The sequence below is a fragment of the Hipposideros armiger genome, unplaced genomic scaffold, assembly GCF_001890085.2.
Source record: "Hipposideros armiger isolate ML-2016 unplaced genomic scaffold, ASM189008v1 scaffold_211, whole genome shotgun sequence".
NCBI lineage: Eukaryota > Metazoa > Chordata > Mammalia > Chiroptera > Hipposideridae > Hipposideros > Hipposideros armiger.
In genome coordinates, this window is record NW_017731561.1 from 1,174,713 (window position 1) to 1,200,461 (window position 25,749).

Consider the following 25,749-nt stretch of genomic DNA (forward strand, 5'->3'; position numbering starts at 1 on the left):
CTGGCCTCTCACGCTGGCTGCTGGCTACACACAATAGCCCATGGCAACCCACTGCCACAGGGGCTGCAGCCTACGCCGTCGCCGGCGACTCACGGGCAGCCCAGCTCCAGGTTGAGCCGTCATTCAGCATCTTAGCTGTAGAGGGCAGTGTCACTGGCCCTCATATGTGGGATCCGAACCGGGCCCTCTCGCTTCTCAAGCCAGCTCTTAACCATCACACCACTCGGCCGGCCAGGGCTATATCTATTTTCATGGTGAAATAGTCCAGGAGAACCTTTAGAGATTGTCAGGTCATGAGCTGTGAGCTGCCCTTAATCCTCAGAAGACTTACAGAAAGGTAGGTGTACCGCTTCTGTCCCCTGAGAAAAAATAGATACCGAACTTGATGCAGAGTAGATATTTGTATTTTCTGTTTGCACTATTCCTGTAACAGCTGACATGGGTAAAATGAAATAGAATAGATTCTATAAATTACTTCTTTAAGTTTTGTCTAAATTTTGCCTTTAGGAAAAACATTAAAATTATTCAAAGACAGCTAGCTGTCACTGGTGCTGCCCAAAGCTTTCCAATCCTTTATGTATTTTTTTTTATGAATGAAATGCTTGCTGTGAGAAGGTCAAGGTTATGTAAGAATCTCATGGTATAAATATAATGATTTTGCAACTGCTGTAATTTTTCTTTTTCTGTGCCAGATATAGAATGCAGTTGACCCCTTTTCAGTAACTTCTGTTCATCAGCCTGTGTTTTTCTGGGCAATACCTCTCAGAAGGCTTTTCTTAATGATTCTAAAGTAAAAATATCTTATCTGGGCCTGTGTTGCAAAGGTGGGTGGTCTGTCATTATCTTCTGGCAAATTGAGTTGATGGATTTAAGATAAGCCTGTGGGGTTCCTGTCACAGTTTTCTTGGCTCTTGAAGAAGGGTTGGGTATTTTTCAAATGTTTGTAAGTTCTCTTGCACTCCTCTAATAAAAATGAAAGCTCTCTGTCAAGAAATCGCTTTGGATGGTTCAGAGATCTAGGGGGAAAAATAAGTACACCAGAGACCTTCACATGGTCTTTTATTTATTTATAATAAAAAGTAGTTTGATAAGCTACCAGAGTTAGTGCTTCTTTAAAAACACTCTCTGAAAACATGGGAACTATCTCTCAGGAAAGCTATAAAAGCTATTCCCAATACATTGCAATTGCTTTTGATTTTTAGTCCTTTGGAGCAAATGTCTGATGTTATGTCTGATGTTATGTTTTTAGAGCTGTGGGGGAAAAATGTCTAAAAAATTTTAAGGGATATTATTTAAACAATGATTATCTAGCCGAATTATGTGAGCTAGGTTCTAGGGCAGCTGCCCAGTTTTTTTTCTGTTGTCCAGACAGTAAAGCAGATAGTAAGCAATGTCTTGAAAAGTGATTTACTTATTTCATACTGACATCTAAAGACATTCATAAGCCTTCTGGGCTGCCATGGGGATATCCCTCTGCACCGTGACTTATTAATGTTTTTTTAGACAAGGCTAAACCTGAATGATTTTGTGAATTTATAGTTTCTCTAGTCATACACCTGCTGCTAAAAGAAAAACTATGACTTGTAATCTTGTCTTAAAATTACTCCTATTGTTAAGTTGACCTAACCCCTTCCTGTTTACGGAGGATTGCTGCTAGTAACTTAAGTTTGCAATGTTCTGCTTTAGATATGTGTCATATGGGAGTCTGGAAACTAATAAATATGATTGTATTAATGCACTGGCTGCTTTGTCTCCGCTGATTTTGAGGGTGGAGTAGAGAAGGCAGGAGAGTCTATTACCAAATGAAGACACTGATCTAGAAAGTTAAAACATCTCAAGCTGCCTCAGTCTCATTGTTGTAACCTTGTGTCTTTTCTTTACCAAAGCACACACACCTAGATCATTATCCTTGAAGGAGTGTTGTTCTTCCAGGTCTATTTGAAGCTCATGCTTAGAAAAGAAACTTGGCCCACATTGTGAATTATCTGTTCTAAGCCTCAAGCAATGGGAATTGCCCTGTGAATTCATTCTACCTAATAACTCACTGGCGTTAATCCACTGTCTTCACAATCCGCTGAGATCACTATTGACTGCTCCTCTCAGTGTTTTACCACATCTGACTAATGGATCCTCACTGCTTCCAGAAATATTTGAATTTACCACCAGCTTTCCTCTGTGCATGTACAGGAGTTGAACTGCCCAAAGATTTGCCACATTTCCTCTGTGTGCTTCTAGAACTGAGACACCTTGGTAGGGTGGACACACAAAAATCACATTGATTCTTAGAGACAGAAACCTCAAGTTAACTGTCAAGACCCAATTCCCCACTTTCAAAGAATATGTTAATAAGTTGGGCTCACCTGACATACAGAAAATTTCAAAGAAGAAGTGGAAGAAAGGGAAGCGAGACCCAAATGCTCCAGTTCTGGCCCTTGCTCACTTGTTTTGTATCTCAGAGATTTCTGCTTAAATGAGAATGTCCTCATTAATCAAAATAAAGTCAGAAGAATCAGCTCGCTTTACAGTGACAGTTAAATATTGGCAGGAAAACATAGGCTAGTGGAATGATATAGATATATATCTCTCACTCTTTCCCTATGCTTTCTGGATAGGCGTGGCAAGGAAGGGGGATAAAAGTGAAGCTTTTTTCAGTCTGCTCAGTTACCACTAGGTGGCAGTGGGCTAAAAAGAACTGCTGAACTAGAGGTCCCAGAAGGACCTACGTCTCTGGATCTCCAATCACTGCTACAATTAATTGTTAAATGCTCGCCAGTCTGGACTGAGATAATCAAGGAAAAACAAGCTATAATCAACTCAAGTGGCAATATAAGCGTTTCTTACCAATATTGAATTTACCTAATTTGAAGCTTAGGAAGCCTGACTGATGGCAGTCAGCCAGCGAATGTGCTCGGAGAAGAGTGGTTAAGAGAGAAATTGCTCAGTGTCCACTAAAGTTTTAGGCTGTCTGTCATTATTCTGACATCATGGAGGTCCTCATTTCTTCTTGGAATACTGTCAGCCGGCACCTTCCCGCCTGCTGGCCAGGGATCACCTAGGAAAACTGTCTTGATGCCTGTTTCTCATCAGCTGTCTCAGTTTTGGAAACAGTTCACTTCCATCCAGTGTTCACGCCTGAGAACCCATTGGTGAGAAAGGTTGCAGCTCTCATGATTCCACAATCGGAACTGAGCCTCCACTCCAAGACTGCAAGCAAATGTGCTCTTGAGTCGGAGGGAAATTTATAACAGACGCAGAAAAGTCTGTAGTTTTAGGCTGGGCACCAGGACAGAATGGGCAGGTGGGTTGTGCTAGTGAGCCTCCTAGCGCTTCATGTCAAGGCCTTCAAAAGACATTGCCTTCTCTACCTCAAGAAATAATTTCCCAGCAGCCTATGGTAAAGAGAAATACAGTATGTGAAGTAATGAATAGATAGTGGTTTTCAAATGAATAACTACAAATAAGGTTCCAGCAAAGTGCTTTATCTCATGCCTTTTTGGACCTTGGCAGCTTGTACCACATTTCACGCAGTCACTATGTGAAGGGGAAGAGGACAGAACATACAATAAGAAATACCATCATTTTTGAGCATTTCAGCCCCGTGCCAGGCATATTGCATGCATTACCTTGTTCAGATACAACCACCATGAGAGGAAGATTTTGTCCCTATTATGTATGGGAGAGAACTGAAACAGGTTAAGTAACTTGGAAACATCTCTATGCTAATAAATGGTGAATTTGTGATTCTATCAAGAACTGACTCTTAAGTTTATTGTTGTTCAATTACACCTTAAAAATATTAAATTCTCTGTGCACTGACCAGGAAATTTTGAGGGCAAGCTGAGTCATCCCCTAAGACTAATCAGATACCAAAGGGCTGAGTTAAAATACAGCTTGTTGGTTTGCTCAAGTGTCTGTATTCTCTTCTGATTTTCCCTGTTCTTTGACCAGAAGTAGACACACACACACACACACACACACACACACACACACACACACACGGCTTCCAGAGAGGACTAGAGTGGTGGGCACCCCCAGGGTACTAGGCCAGCTATGGCTCTGGGAAGGGCAGCTGGAATACTTTCTCTCCATTTCGACTATAAATTTATCTTATTAAAAAAACTCTTCTCAGAGCTAAACTATGGATATATTAAAGCTAAAGAAAAATAAAGGACCCATAGTCTTTCTCCTGAGACCTAAAAAGGCATAAGCAGAAATGTTTGGCTAGCTGTCTGTCCATCTTGTAAAATTTCCCTTCAACTCGATGATGTGTTAATTTCCAGAATATGGCAATCCTGGGAGGAGCCCACTATCCTAGGCAAACAAATGGACACAGCAGCATGTTGTCATCCTTTTTTCTAGCACACAGATGTTTGAATGATTGTCCCCAGGCTGCCTGAGTTCTCTGCACTTCCTCAATTATTGGCTCTTCCTGTGTTAAAACTTCAGAATATCATCAACTTCCCCACTGCTGGGAGAGCTGTGTGCTCCCCCAGGAATGACATTAGGCTCCATGGGACATTCATTAGTTGAGGTTACGAAAGGACCACAGGGCACTGGAATGGTAATTTCCTACATGGGACCCCAGTGACCCTGAGCGAGCTAGCTCAGCTGGTCTGAGCATGTGGCTAATGAGGGAAGGGTCATGGTTTCACTCCTGTGTGGGCCAATTAGCATCACGTGGAAAAGCACGCTCTTGGGGTATCAGACAACAGCCTTACATGTGTGTGGCACTGGTCACCAGGATGATTCAGTGTAGCCATCATCAGTATCAGAAACCCAACCCAAAGCCTACATCTTCTTTCTTATTATTACATAGCCCATTGTTTCCAAAACTTGGGTCATTTTCAGAGCACCTTCATGATTTTTGTCTTATCCTAAGTAAACCACGGCATTTTTATTTTTTCAGTATTTTTCTATAAATTCACTTTTTAGCTTACATTTAAAAGGGAGCTGTGCATCACTACCGTCAATGGAAAATTGGGAAATTTACCTTAAATTGAAAGTTTGCATTAAAATAAATATACAACTATTGAAATTAAAATGTTTATTTTCATACTATCTGCAGATACCTCCTGAGCCAAAAGTGAATGATGTATTGTGTGTTAACAAATGCTGCGGGTATATAAGCCAAGTGTGTTATATAATACATTGTTCTGTAATAAAATGGTCACCTCAGCAAAAACTATTATAAAGCTATTGCTATATTGGGAAGAGTTGGGATCAGTGGGGAGTTTCACACTTGAAGCAATGAAATTATTCTTGCAGGAATTTCAACAGCAAATGTCTTTCTAATAGCCATAAATGTGTAGCTATAATACCGAAACTCGGAACAACTACATCTAGTTTTTGCTTAAAAGTCATGGCTTCCGTTTGCACTCTCCACCCTTATTATTAGCACTGTGCTTCTTACCCATCCTTATCATTATCACCCGTTTCATGAGACACAAAGCACAAACATACAAAGCAGATGAGTTGACCACACAGCATCCTTGTTCCCCTCCAGTGATGATCCACTTTCTGCTCATCTCCCTGGTTGGCCAGTTCCGGATGGAGATCAAGATACAACCTGTAGTGGTGTTGATAATAAAAATATACCCCCTAATTAGTTGTGCATGTTACATACAGTCCAGTTATGAAAATGTGCACTGGAGGACAAATACACATAAATACACACACACACGGACCTCTTCAGGGTGGAGAGAGAGCCTGACCACTTCCAGTTTTGAGGTTCCCAATACATTGAAAAATGAAGAAATGTCAAAGCAGAGTTGGAAAAGTTGTGTATATTTTACAAATTCAGGTTGAATGAAGGACAGGTTTCAATCCCCTCTGTGTACCTGTGAGTGGGCATGCAGCCTCCTTTGGAGGTAGAACCCCAGGTCTGGATGTGAGGTCTTTGTAATCTAAGGCCCAAAGAGCCCTACCTGCCTCATCTAAGGTCAGGAAATGAGCCCCCGCAGGAGCATTGACTTAAAGACATGGGTTCAAATGTACCATAAGGCAGAGCGTGAGATTTTAGCAATGCAGAAATACATCTGGGGTGTAGAAGGGTGGGAAGGTAAATAGCTTTCACGTTCCTTCTTGTGTCCCCCTTACTTTGTGGATGCTTGCTGCAATCAGTGCTACTTCGGTTATCCCATTTTTGTGGCTTTTACACCATCCTTGGAAAGCCATTAATTGGTAGCAAGAGGGCCAGGCCATTTTATAAGTGCCAGAAGACTTACTTAGGCCAGAAAATCAAAATATTAAGAAGCAGGAATGCAATTATCGCTTTCTTCCACTGCACATGGACCCAGTGACTTTAAACACACACACACACACACACACACACACACACACACACACACACACACACACACACACACACACACACACAGTCGCACAGTAAAGATCAGGGAAAGGACTCCATGCCGTTAACATCTACAATGCTCTGATTAGGCAATACTTGCTGGAACAGTGAGATTGTGTAACTGGGGAGGGTTGTGTATGTATTACTATCAAATAGTACAAAAATTGTATTTGCTTAAGAATGATCTATTAGGATTCTGTTTGTATGGCCTTGTTCTAAGACTGATGCATACTTGTGATCTTTGCCTCTGAGAGCAGGAAGCGATTAGTTCATTTGGTATTCTGTGTGAGGAATCTGAGGCCCAAATTAAGGCCTCTTTCCTACCCTTGCCAGGTCCAATTATGCCTCAGCAAGGCCTCTCACCCCCTCCCCCCTTGTCCCCAGAGTTCATCTGAGCACATCTGTTGCTCCATGAAAAGTATTTTGGCAGAAGCTGCCTTCCCCTGTGCTGGGAGTCATCTGTCCTGGTTTAGAACTGTTTTTACTTAACTTTATTACAAAAAAACACGTACATGTATATTATTAAAATATACATATGGTGAGAGAGAGATTTACATACCTTTATATATGAATATATGCGTCATTTTAATAGACTAATGTTTTGCCATCCAACCAAGAGTGATATAGAGATTCCAGTTCCAAAATGGTTGGGAGAAACTGTTTTACTCGCTCACGTGCCAGAGGAAGAGCCCAGGATTCTGAAAGTTTCTTTCCAGCTCTACCTTGCCCTTCAGTCCTCCCTGGATATAACCCTCAGTGATCATACCTCAAATCTCGGCTCTCTTGCACTGAGTGGGTATTCAAAAGTTAATGTTAACTCTTCATGTTGAAAGATACTACCAATGATCTAATAGACTTATCTCAGGTCACAGAGATCTTACCAGGATGTAATATACCTGGGGGATTCATCCTGCACAGGACTGCCAAATGGTAAGCTGTGGCACCGTGAATTATATAACCGATGCCTCAGTTCTTGGGATGGCTGGAACCTCTGGGCCAGTCACCTCTAAGCCACAAGCATCAATGGCTTCCTCAGGGTCCCTCAGGGATGGCTGAATGGAGCAAGCGACAAAGGCGTGGCCCAAGGTTATGTGGACATCGAGCCTCATGACATCCAGACTGTTGTACGCCATGTCGTGGGCTGAGTTCAGCAGCTGAGAAGTTGCTTCACATCTCAAAGCCAGAGGTGACAGATGCCTCTGTCCATCATGGGCAAAGACGCAGGGTAGCGACTGAAGGAGTTTGTGTTCCAGGTGCCCCAGATGCCAGCACCAGCAGCGTCATTCGCAGAGCCCAGTGAAAAAGGGAAATGCAGGGCCACTTGTTCAAAAATCATTTCAAGGTGATGACAGCAGAGCATTAAAGCAATCATGAGGTCCTCCCATGCATCCATGAAGCCGGCCCTGTGAGAAGCACAGCACTCTGCCAGAGTGGAGCCAGTCGGAAGTTCAACAGGGGTGGGTTGGGGGCAGTGGAGGGGCCAGGCCCAGCGCCAGATCTGTCCCCACAGACATGGACTCTTCCCTCTGTGACTGACATGCCCTTCCAGCACTTAGAAACTACTCTAAACCATGCATGAGCGGGCTACGACCTAAAGCATTACCATCATTTTGAAATACTTTATTTGAGAGTTTCCAAAGACTTGAAATTTCAAAAAATTTCAACAGTGCAGTTGTCAATGAAAGAAAATGAAGAACTGTTAGATTCTTTATATATGACTCAAATGTTGTAAAATTTGGAATGGTTTTAAAAATGTGGTTTTTTTTCATATCACTTGGGTGAACAGAGTTCATAGGTAGTGAAAACTAGCAGGAATTTGAAGAAATCATGATTAAAAAGTCTTGATTGGATTAAAAAGTCTTCATCAGGAATTGCTATCCCAAGCATAAAATCTGACATTAAAAAGCTGTATTCATAAAAAGCAAATGCAAATTTCTCATTAAAAATTAATGAGATTATTTTTTAGAATTTTTATACAAATTCAGTTTTTAATACCTTCCCTAAATTTTGAATTTTATTTCTTATAATTATGTAACACAAAGAGTAATGAAGGCTCTTGCTAAGCCCCATATAGATGCCCCAAGTCCCCTCCAGTTTACCCCAGTGTGTACCTTAAAGTGTCATTTTCTGTGTGTGTTACAAAGTGAAAAATGTTGGAAGCAGCACTCTAGCCAGCAGCTCTCTGGAGTCTGAAGCGACTCATCCAATTTGCCCACTGGTGGTGGCAGAGCTATTGAGATTTGATTTGGGAAATCCTGACTGAAACAGAATCCAACCTTGGGGACAATTAATAGTACTTCATTGAGCTGTTGACATGATTACATGAGATACTGTATGTAAAGTGCTCAGAGCAATGCCTGGAACGGAGGAAACACTCAATTAATGGCAGTTGCTATTACCTGGCACCTTGGATAACCATTAAGTTGACAAACTCTGTTATTCTGTCTAGTGCCTCAGCTCTGTTCTTGACCTTATTTTCCATTCCTCCTCTTCCACCCCACCATAACTTAGCATTTTATTACTGCTCATCTGATAGTTATATTAGCTTCTTAATTTGTCTTTCAGATTCCAGTGTCTTCATTTTTGACCCATCTGGTTCAATTAAGTTACTTTAGGTAGCAAGTAACAGAATATCCAACTGAAACTTCTTTTTTCATCCATTAAGACATTTGAAGTTTCCACAGTTGGTTCAGCAGTTTCAACAGTATCAGGGCTCAAGTTGAGGGAGGGAGGGAGGGAGAGAGAAAGGGAGAGAGGGAGGGAGAGAGGGAGGGAGGGATAGAGAAAGGGGGGGGAGAGGGGGAGAGAGAGAGAGAGAGAGAGGTGTTTTTTTGTTTGGCTTTCCCCCTCATGGTCTCAGTAAGCTGCTATAACTCCAAGTATAACTCATGATGACATCCAAAAGCATGGAGGAAAGGGTGTTGCTTTTATCAGAGTGGAAAATTCTTCCAGTAAGCCTCTTAGAGTTCCTCGGAACACATCTACCTTAACCCAGTCATAGGCAAAGAGCAGTGGGATTGCAATAACCGGTTTAGACATCTCGTCATTTATCACTGGGCCTATCTCCCCTGGGCATAGCACTAGTCCTAAACCAAACAGGATTGGGATTCCGATAGCCAGGAAAGAGTGATGGCTGCTGGGTAAACAACCAACAATTTCAGCCAGTCCTTCCTATCCACCACTGCATTTCCTGTTTGAACAATAATTCACAGTCTGCTGACTCTCTTTACTTGAAATTTAGTGTTTGTTCCCTAATCTGGCAGACGAGGTCAGATTTCATGAGCAAAATCCTCTTGGAGTATCTTAATACTTTTCCTTTATAGCTGCTTATCATATTTTGTAATTATACATGAGTGTAGGCAAGAGCATGACTAGTCTCTACCCGACTAACTCCAGAATGTAAGCTCCATTTGAACCGTATCTGTTTCGCTCATCATTACACTCAACACCTAACACCGTAGGTATTCATAAATATTTGTTGAGTGGATGAATGTCTATACCTGTCAAAGGAAGCAAGTAGCAGCTTCAACATTTAGATATTAGTCTGGCAAAAGCAGGTTTCTATGTAGCTATCAAAAGAGGTTGAAAGAATTTGGTATCTCAACATCACCAACATTTTGTTAAAGGACTAATTGCCAAGCCCTGTGTGCACGTGGGACCATTAGTAATTCTGTAGCTATGCAAATTAAAACAGTGATGTATGATTTATAGCTTTAATAACATTCTGAAGGCTCTTAAATTTTAATCACTTGCAACATCCTTTTTAATATTCAATTACTTTATTAACTAATTAGGTCACTTGCTGAAAAAGCACATAAGGCTGGTGCTATTTTAATATCAGCTGAGCCTCACAAAATACCTTTGAAATGGTGCAAATGGTTTATTTATTTTAAACAGATCATTAAGATGCTATAATTAATAAACCAATTATGAAAAAAGGCCCAATAGTGATAGATGCACAAGTACAATAGCAGTGTCCGATGGATTAGTCATTTTTATACACATACATCAAGGGACAAAACTTAAATGAAAACCCACTGTAAAAAGCACTTTCCTAAATAATTAATTTGTGCAATGACTGATAACCCTATCATGGCAAACCTAACTTGAGGCTTGTTCATTACGCAAACCTGTAATGTACTTTCATTTCATCTAATGACACTCACGATGGAAAATGCACGGCACACTAAACTTGGTGTTCCTTGATTACTGACAAGGGCCTTAATTTGCAGACTGAGCTGGGCACTTCAGGACTTATCAGTGCATTGGAGTCAGCCGAGCCGCCTCAAGGAGAATTAGGAAACCCATACGGGGTCAGCAGCCTTGCTTATTGATTTCTCAGCACCGTTTTAAGATCTTTAAACAAAGTGAATAAAGAAAGCTAAGGGCAAGCCTGTGGGATTTTTCATCCAATATTCTCAAAGGAGCCTGTGGATCATAGTGTGAAGCCTGCATTGCTAGTTGGGACTGTGGCTGAGGGTGGGGAGGGTGCAGTTCTTAGGCTGGGAGTAGAATTTTATTTTTAGGATCAGAGTGAGGCAAGAGGTACCAAATCATTTTACTGGTCTGGGAAAGAATTCTGTTAAATCCTAGAGGCCAGGCAATTTTTCTGGCTTAAAATAATATAATAAAAACATAATAGCCACCATTTGTTGAGTGTTTACTACCTACTAACTCGGCACTGTATTGATTATCTGAGTTATCTTCTTGGCGATTTCATGGTGTTTGGTTAACATTTATTCACTGAGAAAAATTCAAATAAAAAAAGAAAATAGAAAAAAACAAAAGAAAGTAAAAAAAAAGACAGAAAAAAACCAACCATTTGTTTACTGAGCACATTCTAAGACCAGGCACTGTTCTAGGCACTGGAGATCCTGGGGTGAATGGGACAGACAAGTTCCCTGCTCTCGTGGTGTTTACGTTCTATTGGGGAAGAAAAACAAAATCATACATTGCAAGGCAACAATATAAGCAGCAGCTTTAGGCAATGCAAAGTGCCATGGAAAGCAATCAAACAGGAGAATGGAAGAATACGATGGAAGGTGACAGGCAGCTCTTTGTGACTTGAGTCGTTGGGGAAGGCCTCTGGGGGGAAAGTAACATGTGCAAACAGACAGGAGGATCTTGAACAACTTCGAGCTTCTTCTTGCCCAAGTGTCACCAGTTGTTTTCTGCTTTGTGTCCTTTTCAAGTTAGTAGAGGTGAATGGGTAAGGCCACTAGGGTGAGCTACAGGGAGGTGTTGTGGGGTGAGCGTGGCAGGTAAGGGAGAGACTGAGGGAAACGGGGAGATGGCATCGTAATAGTGCTATCATGATCATTGTTGTTCTTTTGCAAGTGCGGCCGCTTTTGTGCCGCCAGACTCCAGGATGAACGTGCGTGCCTTTCGTTGTGGGTGTGTACGTGCTGGTGGGTGAAAAACTGCAGGGAGAGCTGTGTCTCATCCCTCACTTCTTCCTGCCACTGGCATGCTCTGCAAGTGGCTACAGCTTTGTTTTAGGTACTTCCAGTCTGTTTAGCATCTTCATTATGTGTGGATGAAACTTGAAGAGAGTCATAAGTTTCCACATTGTCCCATGGATGCTACATTCTTTGAGAAGAGCAACCTAGCCCGAACAATAAGTAAATCTGATGTGAATGCTGCTCAAACATGTGGAAGAAAATATGGTTCTGCCTGGGTCGCTAACGGAAAACATCAGAAAGGGCCCCCATCACCTCTGTCAATTGTGAACTTAAACAGCAAAGTGTGCCCCGCCCTTCCTGGGCCCCTTATCTGGTGGGCCACGGGGACTGTTTTTTACATTCATGTGGCCCAGTATATACCCACCTCCCAGCACAAGCTGAATTGTCTCTGAGAGGTGTGTTAAGAACATTCTTTTCAAACGAGACAAGAAAAGGTTAAATGTAAGCAGACCTCCGTGTTGATGGATAACTGCTTTAGTGGGTGAAGTTCGTCAAGAGTCAAATGAATAGTTGTTCTTTCCCTCTTTACTGACCCAAAGTGGGTCTCAATCAGGAATGGACCTGAAAGGAGTGTACTAGTAATACTCTAGCATTAATGGAGAGAAAAGCTGCGAGTTTTGCAGTGTGAACTTGAACGAGAAAAAGCTAGTTCTGTGCATCTTTTATGTTCTCAAAGGATACTAGAAGATTTTTTTCAAAATCTTCACTAAAGTCTTTATTTCTCAGTCACATTGTTCAAAAAATTATTCTTAGGGCTGGCCGAGTGGTGCGTTGGTTAAGAGTTGGCTTGGGATGCCAGCTCTGAGCAGCAGGGCCCTGGTTCAGATCCCACATGAGGGCCAGTGATGCTGTGCCCTCTACAGCTAAAATGGTGAACAACAGCTTGACCTGGAGCTGGGCTGCCATGAGTTGCTGGCCACGGTGTATGCTGCAGTGGGGCTGGCCAGCAGCAGGCGTGAGCTTTCGTGAGCTGCCGTGAGCCACTGTGAGTGGCCGTCCAATGGCCGGAGAGTGATCTGCCTCACCCAAGAAAAGCTCAATGATAATATCAACATGGGCCAGTGAAGCAACTAGACTGAAGAACAAAAGGACAAGCAACTTGTCTGTTCCCCTTCCTCGATTCCCCAACGCTGTTCCCCTCCCCCAATTCCCCAATAAAATCTTTAAAAAAAATTATTATTATTCAATTTTGTTCCATTTAATATCTAGTATTGTAACAGCATTATAATCTGGAAATTGTCATTGCATATGTCTATTTCTGCCACATTGAGTATTAAATAGATCTTTTCTAAATAAATGAGTTAATGTAAACCATTTTTATAGAAAAAATTAATAATACTAAGAAAATTTGGGAACAATGTCTGTGGTCTTCTTTCCTTTTTTAAATTTGGAACTGGAGCAAGATGCTTGGGTTTGTTTTGTTTGTTTTTTTAAAGATTTTTATTGGGGAATTGGGGGATGGGAACAGCACTGGAGAATTGGGGGAAGGGGAACAGACAAGTTGCTGTCCTTTTTTTGTTCTTCAGTCTAGTTGTGGAGGACGTTGCTTCACTGGCCTAAGTTGGCACCATCATTGCGCTCATCCCCGGTGAGGCAGATCAGTCACAGGCTTCTGGATGGCCGCTCATGCTGGCTGCTGGCTACACACGGTAGCCCATGACAACCCACTGCCACAGGGGCTGCAGCCTACGCCGTCGCTGGCAACTCCTGGCAGCCCAGCTCTAGGTTGAGTTGTTGTTCAGCATCTTAGCTGTGGAGGGCAGTGTCACTGGACCTCATATGTGGGATCCGAACTGGGGCCCTCCGGCATCCCAAATCAGCTCTTAACCAACGCGCCACTCGGCTGGCCCAAGATGCTTAGGTTTTGAGGTCTCCAAAGGACTGTAAAAACTGCCTGTGATCCTTCACATGTGAGGGTGACGACCCCTGGGACACACGTGTTTTACTCAGCCTTGGATTTTTCAGGGTCTTCTGCCCTCTCTCAGGCATAGATAGGGGGTGAGAGAGAGAGAGAAAGGGTGCCTGGAGCAGACAGTCTGCAGACACACCAATACTGTACATCCTGGGGCTCATCAACTCTTGTCTCTCACCTGGTAGTAACCAAACCTTTTTGACTGAACATCCTATCCATAAAATGGTGTTCAGTGTCCCACCCCCAAATATGTATATTTATAAAATAAGTGTCTATCCTACTGTCAGTCTGCATATTAATCAATAGTAAAATTTATTTTTCTATTTCTATATTTTAGAAAAATGAATACAAGTAGATATCCCCTCGTTGTCATGCTGCAGTGGATCCTCTGGTGTTCTCCCAGGGCCTGTGTGAAGGGATCTTTGAAAATCACTGCTCTGAACAATTGAAGTCACCTGAGGTAAATATGGTTTCTTGCAGAAAACTGACCCATGTTGATGGGGGACAGATCTCCTGCACTTCAAGAGCATTTTTGGCATTTCTTACGTAAGAATCTAGATGGAAAATATATTAAACAGAACGTTCTGGAAGGCCTTTGATCTTCCCTGGAGCTTCTCTTGGGAATCACTGGGCAGAGCTTTCAAAGAGTTGTGCAGTCATCTCATATGTCAGTGCTTCCCAAAGTTCTGCCCTTCTCATGTCATCATCACAATATTTGCCTTGTCAGAGCACCTTGGCATTGTTATTTTAGAAGTACATACTTTTCTTTAAATTTTCTCATTTTCAGTTAAATTAATATATTCAAAAAGATCCTTTATATCACTACCATAAATGGAATACCAACCAACCTCACTTACTGTAGTAGAAAGAAACTTTTAAAATTAAGTGTGTAATTATTACATTAAAAAAAACCCATTGAGGTATCACTTCACACCTGTTAGAATGACTATCATCAAAAAGACAAGAGATAACAAGTATTGGTGAGGATGGAGTTGGTGGAGGAAAGGGAACCCTTGTACACTGTGGGTGGGAATGCAGATTGGTGCAGCCATATTTTCAAAAGTTTCAATAGATTTTTTACCATTCAACAATGAATTTAAAAATCCTTTTCAAGTATAAAATATGGAATTATGAAGCTATAACTAACAGGAATGTAAATAATGACTTAATATTACTGAAGAATTTTATGGACTGCAGCACTGATGGCTGAATTCTGAGAATTCACCTGTTATGGGAAGCCCATAGAAAAATCCCCAATGTGGGGCCTGGGACCCACCCACACTTGACTGAGAAAAACACCATCATCTCAGATTGCACTGCCAACTGAAACCAACTGAACCTATCATTTGCCCAAAATAGTTTTGGAAAATGGAGAGGTAAAGGGGAAAAAATTGAATAATAAAAGGAAGATATCTTGCAAATACATTATGAGGGATGAATGAATATTATTATTTACATTGCCTGAATTTAAGCCATTTATTTGCTAGCATTTAAGATATGCAGGGTTATATACAAGATGGATCTCAAGTTTTAAGGAATTTTTTTCTGAAAAAAGAAAATTAATTTTTTCATCATACTTGTACTGAAAATGATACACATATGTTATATCTGCCTGATAGTGTCTGCCTGAGTATGGCATTGGAATTCCTTCAAATAGTTCCCCATCCGTTCATCATTAGAGAATATTATTGCATATCCAAATACATGATTTCCTGCGGGATTGTGGTATAGAATATTGTCATATTTACATAAACAATACAACTTGCCCTTCCCTACAAAACCACTTCCTTCTGTCACTAAGCCACCTCATAATTTGAAGTTTTTGATGTTCAGCGTTTCATCTGTAACATGAGTATATTAGATGGTGTGATAGTCGTGGTAATTTTTATATAGTTTTTGGGGAAAATGAACCTTACATCTTCACAAATAAGATAATTTCTGTGTAAGAATTTGAGGTGATGTTTTATTTAATAAAGGAGCCACTCACACAACTGAGATTACAGGATTTTACATTTATATTTGATGCTTTGGGTTCTTTCTTTTTTTAACATATAACATTTTATTAGTTTCAGGGATAGACCATAGTTATTTAACATTTATATACCTAAGGAAGTGATCACCATGATAAGTCTAGCAGCCATCTGACACTGTAGAACGCTGTCACAATAATATTATATCCTCATGACTTATTTGTTTTATATCTGGAGATTTGCACCTCTTATTCCCCTTTACCTTTTCCCCAAATTTTTAATTTTTCAATTATAGTTGACATTCAATATTATTTTATATTAATTTCACATGTATAGCACAGTGGTTAGACATTTGTATAATTTAATAATCCCCCAGACCAGTCTAGTACTCACCTGGCACTATACATAGTTATTATCATATTATTAACTATTTCTCTATGCTTTACTTTACATCCCCATGACTATTTTGTAACTTTCGGTTTGTACTTCTTAATCCCATCACCTTTTTCACCCTGCCCCCAACCCCCTCCCATCTATCACCCCAACAAATCTAGTACCCATCTGATACCATACATAGTTATTACAATATTATGGACTATATTCCTTATGAAATACCCTACATCCCCATGATTACTGTGTAATAACCAATTTGTACTTCTTAATCCCTTCCCCTTTTTCACTCACCCCCAATCTCCTCCCATCTGTCAACCATCAAAATGTTTTCTGTATCTGAGTTTTATTCTGTTTTGTTTGTTTATTTTGTTCTTTAGATTTCACATATAGGTGAAATCACATTGCATCTGTCTTTCTCTGTCTGACATGCTCCACTCAGCACAATTCCCTCCAGGTCCATCCATGCCGCCGCAGATGGCAAGAACCCATTCCCTTCCCTGGCTGAGCAATATTCTCTTGTATATATGTACCACCTTCTCTTTATCCATTCTTCCATCCACAGACACCCAGGCTGCCTCCATACCTTGGCCATTGTAAACAATGCTGCAGTGAACATATGGATGCATACGTCCCCACGAAGTAGCATTTGAGTTTCTTCAGATAAATATCCTGAAGTGGGATTACTGGGTTCTTCTTTGTCTCTTGTTATAACCTTTGTTTTAAAGTCTATTTTTTCTGGTATAAGTATTGCCACCCCAGGTTTTTTTTTGTTTTTTTTTCCATTTTAATGAAATATATTTTTCCATCCCTTTACACTCTGTGTGTCTCTTTTAATCTGAAGTGGGTCTCTTGTAGGCAGCATATGTAAGGGTCTTGTTTTCTTATCCACTCAGCCACCATATGTCTTTTGAGTGGAGCATTTAATCCATTTACATTGAAAGAAATGTTGATAGATATGTAGCTATTGCCATTTTATTGTTCACAATTTTGATATATATATTTTTTTCCACCTCAAAGAAGCCCTTCTAACATTCCTTATAATACTGCTTTGGTGGTAATGAATTCCTTTAGCTTTTTCTTGTCTGGGAAGCTCTTCAGCTGTCCTTCAATTCTAAATGATACCTTTGCTGGGTAGAGTAGTCTTGGTTGTAGGGCCTTGCTTTTCATCATATTGAATATTTTGTGCCAATCCCTTCTGGCCTGCAAACTTTCTGTTGGGAAATCAGCTGACAGTCTTATGGGAACTCACTTATAAGCTACTAATTGCCTTTTTCTTGCTGCTTTTAGGATTCTCTCTTTGTCTTTAACCTTTGCCATTCTAATTATGATGTGTCTTGGTATGGGCCTGTTTGGGTTCATCTTGTTTGGGACTCTGCATTTCCTGGACTTGTGTGTGTCTGTTTCCTTCGCCAAGTTAGGAAAATTTTTATTCGTTGTTTTTTCAAATAGGTTCTTAATCCCTTGCTTTCTTCCTTCTCCTTTTGGTAACCCTATGATGGAATGTTGGTACGCATGATATTGTCCCAGAACTCTTCAACTATCCTCATATTTTGGATTCTTATTTATTTTTGGTGTTATGATTGTTTTCTGCAATGTTGTCTTCCAAATGATTGATTCCATCTGCTTCATCTAGTCTGCTGGTGATTTCTTCTAGTGCATTCTTCATTTCAGTTATTGTATTCTTCACTTCTGACTGGTTCTTTTTTATGGTTTCTATGTCCTTTTTTATTCCTGTTGAACTTCTAAAAAGAGGTTCAACAAAGAACTTCTCTTTGTTGAAATTCTCACTAAGTTCCTTGAGCATCTTTGTAACCGTTGTTTTGAACTCTGTATCTGGTAGGTTGCTTGCCTCCATTTTGTTTAGTTTTTTTTTCTGGAGTTTTCTCCTGTTCTTTCATTTGGGATGTATTTCTTTGTTTTCTCATTTTGGCTGCCTCTTTGTTTGTTTCTATGTATTAGGTAGATATGTTACATCCCCCAGTAACCAGGTGACCTTATGTAGTAGGTGCCATGGGGGGGCCCAGTGGCACAGTCTCCCTGGTCACCTGAGCCAGGTGCTCCAGGAGTGTCTCTTGTGTGGGTTGTGTTTGCCCTTCTGTTATAGTTGCGCCTTGATTGTTAGTGGCATGTGAGTGGGTGGCATCGCCCTCAGGCTGATTGGCTGTGGGGTTTGGCCATGTCCATAGCTTATGGTCTGCTGTGCAGGGGGCTTACTCCACAGCGTGCTCTGGTGCCTGTTGAGACTGCCCTTTGGGTATGCTCCTCGTGGAGCTAATTGGGTGGTGCTCTGCTCTGGTCTGAAGCCAACCTCCAAGTATGTTGGTTTTTGGGCTTTTTGCGAGGAGCTCTGGTACAGGCCCAGGTCACCCATTGTCTGTGACTGTCTGGGGACTACTTGGTAAGAGCTAGAAAGCAATCAGCAGTTGTTTGCTGCCTGTGCTACCTGGAGGTGCAAGAGAAAGGCCACGCTGTGAACCGAGGTCATCTGCCACCAGTACTGGACCTGGAGTAGCTCCGCAAAAAGCCAGGACACCCCGAGGCCTGCTGCCACCTGCCGGCTCCCTTAAGTTTCAGCCACTGTTAAAGCCTCATGCAGTTTGCAAGTAGGGTGAGGCGGGATCTCAGAAAGTCACTAAAGTGGGAAGAGTTGTGGTTAGCAGGTTAGTATAAATTCTGGTTTGGTGCCAATGCTGAGCCTGAAGATACTCAGCAAAAGTCTCAGAGTACACTGAGGCCAGTTGCCACCTGCCTGGGGTCTGGTCTGTCAGACTCTGATAGTTTTCCAAGAAAGAATGCAATTTGGGCAGGGTTTGCTGCTCTTGGAGAAAGTGTCTCCTGCGTTGGGTGGGGTGGGGACCCAGTGTGTCAGCAGGGTGGAGCTGCAGAGCTCATCAGACCAATCAGATTCAGATTTGGCCGTGAGCATAGGGGGCGGGCACAACACAAATAAGATGGCGCCAGCCTGCCAGCTACACAGAAGGATGACCTGTCACAACAAAAATGTTGACAGTCCTCCAGGCCTTGTCTCAAAGCTACACAACTCATTCTGCTCCCCGTATGTCTCCAACACCCCCCGAGTTACTATTCCTCTGCTGGAACGCAAGGTGAGTGCCTGGGAGTGAGAGAGTCTGTGCAATGGGGCCGTTTAAGAGGACATATGGGTTTCCTACAGTCTTCCGTCCCACCTGGATGGTCTGAATCCCCACTGTTTTTTACAGCCACATGTTGTGGGGGCTTCTCTTTCCCCTGGCTGGGGAGTCTGGTGTGTGACTGGGACCCCTCACTTCTCTGAGGAGAACCTCCGTGGCCGAGATATCTCTCCTGGTTCTCAGCCGCCACACGAAGGTTTAGGGTTAGCCAGTTCTGTGTCTCCGCCCCCTCTATCAGTCTCTACATGGCTCCTTCTTTATGTCCTTAGTTATAAAACTTCTGTTTAGCCAGACTTCAGATGGTTCTCCAAGTAAGTGGGCTTTAATTCCTGCCCCCCCCCTTTTTAGTTATTCCCATGGTGTGCATTTCCATTTATTTTCCTACCATGAAATGAGATTTTTAAAAAAAAAGTAAAAAAAAAAAAGAATAAAGTTTAAGGTTGTATTGGACTTTCTCCTTGAAAAGGCCAAGGAGAGGAAATGGAATCTGATCGAGAGCCCTGCGTACGACTTACTGAGGGTCTCATTTACACCAGTGATTAATGTCTGAATCATTGCCTGCATGGGGAGTGAGTGGTTCTCTCAGGGACACCCAGCAGTTCCCAAGTCATCTGCAGACACATAGAAGTTTCTTTCTAAGTACTTTCCAATTTACTGGAAGTCCAACTTGAACCAATTTGATCCTGATATTTCCTGTCTTTCCCATCTGGAGATGACTTCTTAGTTTTAAAGATTCTTAGCAAACGTGGTTTAGTGGAACAAAATGGAAGACATTTTTGAAATACAGACATTGTAAGTCTTAAATCAGTCAATCAGGAGAAAGAAGTTCTACATTAGAAATGTGACCAACAGTTTGGGAAGAGTGTTAGCAGAAGTGTAGAGCTATAAAGCCATGAGTAGCTAACAGTTGATTGTTAACCTCCCAAACTCGATTCAATGTGACAGTGACACTTCACAGCACATTGCATCCAATCTCATTTGAAGCTGACAAAGATTGTTTCTGCTTTACATCTATTGGTTTATTAATGGTCTACAGCCTCTTAAGCAGATGCATATTCATTAGGTAGCCAGCTGTTAGGAGGTTCCCAGATGTCGAATGTAACTCTGTCTTGGAACATATTTTTTTTTTTCCTTATCATGAAACAAAGTAATTGAGGCCTTATTAAAGAACCAGTTAATTACTAAAGCGGTACCTTATGGCACCCTTTTTATCATTCAAATCTGAGAACTCTTGGGACATCTAAAAAATTTGGTAAAGAGACAGTATTAAAGAGCCAACCTTTATTATATATTTATATAAAAAGACAGATACTGTATGTATAGAAACGTACATACACACACTTCCATGATGGAGGAATTAAAAGTATGTGAAAAGTTCTTAACTGAAAAATGTGCAGCTACAGTATCCTTTCCTTGGTTCATTATAGGAATTAGGCTCAAAGGATAACACTGATAAACCTAGTAAATTAAAAGTAAAGGTACTTTAATATTTCTTTTTTCTAATCTTATCACTTTTCTTTAAATGACTTGAAAAAATGATTCTTTGTGTAACTTATGCCCAAACTTTATATTTTCCATTAAAGTCAATATTTTTTCCTCTATCAAAAATAAGATAGCTCAGCTGTTGGGGTTTTCAAAATGCTAGGTATTTCTACATGCCCTTTAAAACTGTATTCTAAAGATGTCAATTCAGATATTCCCTTGAGAATCCCTTAAATCTAGAAATTCCATTTCTGCTTTTATTTGGTGGCTGGGCATCTCCATTCTATTTCTCAAATGCAAGAATCACAGGATCAAATAAAATGTTGCCAAGAGCACACAATCTTTAAAAAGCATCACAGTGCACTCTTTGAAATTGATTCCATTCCTTAAACAAGCAGTTCGAGGCCACCCACCTTTACTGGGCTGGCCCTGGAAGAGCCTTTGTGTTATACTTTTCCAAACCTGCTGGAATTTTTTGCTTTCGAGATCTGGCTAAAGCTTTATGCTAAGTTACATCACCATTTCTACAAAACAAAGAAAAGGTTTACTCTTCAGAAGAGAGCAGTTTTTATTTGCTCTGTGGCTCATCTCCTGCTGGTGACCTTTAGAAAATGCAAATAGATTTCAGATCCATTCAGTGCTTACTTGAAAAACATATTATTTAACAACCATTTACTAGCTGTCTACTGTGTGTGGAGCATTACATGGCATCTGGGACAACGTGCTTAGAGATCAGGGCTATGCAAGAAAAAGCTGCCAGTTTATCTGAATGGCGTGTACTGTCTTTAAATGAAAAGGTCTGAAATATTAGTGGAGAAGCAATGAGAGATAGTGGAATGAAACTGGGTTAGGATTCCAAAGACCTGTCCTAGGAGACCTGGCTTCACTAACTACCTTGATCTTTCGGAGCCTGTTTCCTCATCTTACAAGGGGATCATAACCTTCTTAGCTCAGGGCTGTTGTGAGGTTCTGGGAGGAAATGAGTGTGAATCCCTCTGTAAACTATGACCTGCAGATGCATGGTAGCACTGTTTGTAATACTCAGTTTGTATCTACAAATGGCCCCTTAGGTAAAAAATGTTTATTTTTCACATATAAATGAACTATTAATGTATTTCAGTATTATTGACATTGAATAACTATTGTCATACAATTTTCCACTCAAGTTTTTTTTTTTAAGTCCAAGGCAAGTTTTTCAAAGGGAGTCCTATGACAACCATGGCAATGAAAGCAAATGGGGCCTTCAGGATATACCTCGGCTGCTGGTGGTTATAGCCCCCCCCCTTCCCACCCCCCAGGAACTTTTGAGGAGAGTGAAGTAATTATGCATCTCAGCACCCTAGACACGGATTATGTTACCATCACCTTGCCTAGTTCCCCATTTCCACTCCTTTTACATTGAGCTCCAGCCACACCCACTAAACCCCTTACTGTTCTTTCCCCACTTGGAGCCTTCAGATGTATAGTTCTGGTGGTGGCTCCTTCTCGTCATCCTTCAGATCGCTGCATAAAGGCTCCCTTCTCAGAGAGGACTTCCTGAGTTACCCTCTCTAAATTAGGCCTCTCCTGCTATTCTTGTGTAACAGCAACTTGATTCTCTCTTACCCATGCGCATTCTTAAACGTGCTGAGCTGATGGGTTTCCGTTGCAGTCACCAGAGCACGTAACTTGAGGTAGTGCAGGCAGTAGGCACAGAATGAGTAAACACACGGAAGAAAACCTGGGTGCTGGTCCTCTGGTCTAGTGGCCCATTACCGTTCTGTGGTCTCAGTACTTCACTGGGACGGTTTGGACTTCCTACATTTTCATCATGACTGTTTTGGTATTGTTTTCCTTGATTTAATTTTTGATGATTGACAAGTGAAAATATCGTGGAAAAATATCTAGGAATACTGGAACCCAGCCCACAACCTAGTATTTTAGCTGCATTTTAGAAAACGCAGTTTGATAAAACTGGTATATAAATGACCAGACACAAAAGATTGCATCTTCAATGTCTCCTTCATTAACACAGATTGATTCCGTGCCCCAGATATGTACTAGTTTCCAAAACGAGGCTCCTCTGGGATGAGAGGGAACTGTGCTCATTTCCTTCCTCTTTCCACTATAAAAACTCTGCCGAACATACTGAAGGTTGATCTTGGTGGTTGGTTACTGGAAATCAACAAAATCTTCATTTGGGGGACCCTGCGCAACAATCTTTTCAAAGCCACTTTTGGCCATTTTGTTTCTGACATGCCTGTTCTGTATCTGTCGGGGAGACCACTGTTCCGTAGGTTATGAGAAGGGAGCTGATGTATGTAAGGTGCCCGGCAGAGCTTGCTGCTGCCATTTTCCTGAAGTAGGTGGAAACCTTGCTGGATTCTTCCAACCGTGGGGCTCCAATTCATCTCGGATTCATAAGGAGCATGATGAAAGGGACATACTATTTCTATCGCCACATCCTTCTGTTTGCCAGAGGACACAGTAAATAAAGCTGCCAGGCCCACTTGCAAACGAGTCAGAGGCCTTTCAGGCTTGACCCATTTTATTCTTTTCTCAAAAGACAGAAAAGGAGGTTCAAAGGTCTACCATTCACCACTCAACACCCAGTCTTTCCGTCTAGGCTTTCCTAAGAAATCCTAAGTGGGTAAGAAACTTACTTCATAATTATAAAAGCTAGTAAATATGCACTATGTATCAGAAGAAATCATCTCAAAAACTGAGCAAAAGCTATGGTGTCACCAATTTTTTAACATTCAATATCCAGAGAGCAATTTCATGTGACAGTCCTTTTGCTTGTGATTGAAGTGAAAGGCAAAAAACCCCTAAATTCTTTGTACCTCAAGCAGAGGTACCTTATAAACAGAATAAATCAAGCAAATGGATAGTTACTTGGAAGATCTTAGCAGCAGTTCCCCAAGTGTGGCATGAGGACCCTTGGAGAGCCTGAGGCCCATTCAGGGGATCTGAATGGTTCCGCCCTTTCCAACCACATATCCCTGAGGCCAGACTTTTCCCATGTACTTTCCACCCCCCAAAAAAACAAAAAACCACACAAAAAACATAGCATAGATTAAATGCAAAAGCGGATAAGAGAATCCATCTATATTCTGTTAAGCCAGGTAATAAAGAGATTTTCAAAATGCAAAACAAAGCCCTTCTTTTCAGATTTTTATTCTGGAAAAAAGTTTTTTATAAAATTGTAATTTGACAGGTAATGGGGTTACTTTAAATTTAATTAAAAATTTTAAGTTTCTCAGTTTTTATTTTAAATATAGTATTGATACATAAGACCCACATAAAAGCTCTTCGGGGTCCTTCATAACTTTTAAGGGTGCAAAGGGGGTCCTGAGGCCACACTGCTCCTTACACAAACTCTAAGCACTCTTATCTCATTACAAAATGGAAGCATGCGCTTGCAGCCTTTAAAGAACACAGCTGCAAGATGTACAGTTAAGAAAAATCAAATGGGAAGGAAACGTAGGGTTTCATAGTCCAGGACTCAGTTATTTAATGGAATGACATTTATTTTAAAGAGTCACACATGAAACGTGTATTTGTCCATCAGGACTTTGAAATCCGTCCCAAATCCTGGGGAAGCGAAGCATCTAAGCATCTGAATTGGCAGCATGCAAACCCCCCCCCGGACCATGGGGTAAACAAGCAGTGTGAAGAGTTGCCAGGAGCTACTTATGTCTGAGAGGAACACTGCATTAGCAGGTCTGCCATTATTAAAGAAGACACAGAATTAAGGCCATAACGAGTTAAAGGTAAACCCAAAATCCTTTTATGGATAGATTGTTGTTTTTTTAGTCTTTATATCTGATTGCTATTCTGGGTATTAGAAGAATAACAAGATCTTAGTTAACAAAACTGCAAGAAGTCAAGAGAAATACTGAGATCTCTGCTGCTTCTAAAAGCTGAGAACAGTGTAATGAGGGATATGTGGCAGATCCCACACTAGCTCACTTTCCTAGTTCTCCCCCTCACATCTGCACTAATGCGGTAGGTAGGAGTGAGTCAATACATTCACAAAACGGCTCATTTATAATTTTTCTGTTAAAAGAAAGTGGAATTCAGGCCGACAGGAAAACCCACAATTAGAAATCAATTTAGTAGAACAGTCTCTGAGGCTTTAACTACACACTGCTTTCAGGAATCAAAGAGGAATATGAATTTTGGAGTTTGCCGCATAGATTCAATGACACACATGAAGGTTCTAGTAGTGACGGGCACAAAGTTTTTGGTATGTAAGTACATTTACATAAATAAAAATGTTAAGTGGGAGACAGGGAAACATTTAAAGCATGTCAGTGCTGGTGGATCTCACTCATCATTTATCTACCACTTCCAGATTTTAAGTTCATTTTAGAAAAAAAAATGTGTCAGGGCCCGAAGAAGTCAGGTGAATTGATCAAGGTGTCACACAGATAGTGGTTGAAACAGGATTAGATCTGCCTGCTTCCAAGTCCAAGCTCTTCCCACAATGCAATGCTGTTTCCCAGGAGAGCTGAAACACAAAGCCAGTTCATTTCAGAAATCTATTTACCATAAGGTGTGCTCTGTACTTAAGACAGTTAGCTTTATGTTACTAAGTAAGTTTCATAAATATTTGAGAGGCAAAAAAATATTAACCCTTCCCTCCAACTATAATTATAGTCGCAACTTATTATTGACCATCCCCAAACAAATAGCATTATATCATTCAGGCAGTTTATTTAAAAAAATAAAGGCACTATCCCAAGTGCCATACAAGAACACTGTATACATTTGTGGTTCCTAAAGATCGTACCAGAGAAGAGAAAATTTCAAGAGGGAAAAAAAAGAATCTGGAGTGGCAGGAGACTCGTTGTATGTAAATTGCTTAGAACAGTAACTATGTCCCCCCCTTCCCCCTCCAAAGTATTAGAAAGAAAAACATACAACAGAAGCTGTTGAACAGGGAGTATAGGATGTGCAGAAGGGAGCCTAGCCCAAGAGATCAGGCGTCGGCAAACTGCGGCTCGCAAGCTGCATCCAAGGAGCCGCAGTTTGCCGACCCTTGCAATAG

General features: G+C 41.1%; 1 protein-coding gene across 2 annotated transcripts in view; it reads left to right on the plus strand.

The window, feature by feature from the left end:
- Positions 1-25,749, plus strand: part of LSM11 (LSM11, U7 small nuclear RNA associated) — a 43,448-nt gene that overhangs the window by 12,048 nt on the left and 5,651 nt on the right. The window contains exon 5 of one of the 2 annotated variants that reach the window (XM_019653989.1): positions 14,061-14,183. In XM_019653989.1, coding sequence (XP_019509534.1) covers positions 14,061-14,172 — 112 coding nt within the window. In that variant the 3' untranslated portion in view covers positions 14,173-14,183. Of the gene's footprint in view, positions 1-1,886; positions 1,931-14,060; positions 14,184-25,749 lie in introns of those variants that run through there. The other variant, XM_019653990.1, reaches the window with a different exon arrangement.